This window comes from Etheostoma spectabile, chromosome 16 (genome assembly GCF_008692095.1).
Source record: "Etheostoma spectabile isolate EspeVRDwgs_2016 chromosome 16, UIUC_Espe_1.0, whole genome shotgun sequence".
NCBI lineage: Eukaryota > Metazoa > Chordata > Actinopteri > Perciformes > Percidae > Etheostoma > Etheostoma spectabile.
In genome coordinates this window covers 24,351,031-24,351,315 of record NC_045748.1, presented here as the reverse complement: position 1 = coordinate 24,351,315, position 285 = coordinate 24,351,031, and the positions used below count along the sequence as shown (strand labels likewise).

At 44.6% G+C, this 285-nt stretch overlaps 1 protein-coding gene across 1 annotated transcript in view; it reads left to right on the top strand.

Annotated features, from left to right (window-relative positions):
* The window catches only part of LOC116704214 (lysozyme C-like), a 3,359-nt gene that overhangs the window by 293 nt on the left and 2,781 nt on the right, over window positions 1–285 (top strand). The window contains 1 exon segment of the mRNA XM_032539500.1: window positions 1–31. This exon segment is cut by the window's left edge and continues 155 nt beyond it. Coding sequence (XP_032395391.1) covers window positions 1–31 — 31 coding nt within the window.

Below are 285 nucleotides of genomic sequence, written 5' to 3'. Positions count from 1 at the left end.
GACGGCTACCGCGGCGTGAGCCTGGCTGACTGTGAGTATGAGCCTGTCTGTCTGCAGATACTGTATCTGGTGCAGAAAATATTACTCATTTACATGCATCTTTATTAAGATTTTAATATACAGTAAGGCAATCCATTAGCAGAGTCTTGCTTAAAATAATCGATTAACGGGGTGGTGATGGCGCGGAGGATATTACACATGCCTTTGGTGTGGGAGACCCGGGTTTGATTCCCAGTGCAATACATCAATGATACATTGCCAATGTGTCCCTGAGCAAGACACTAA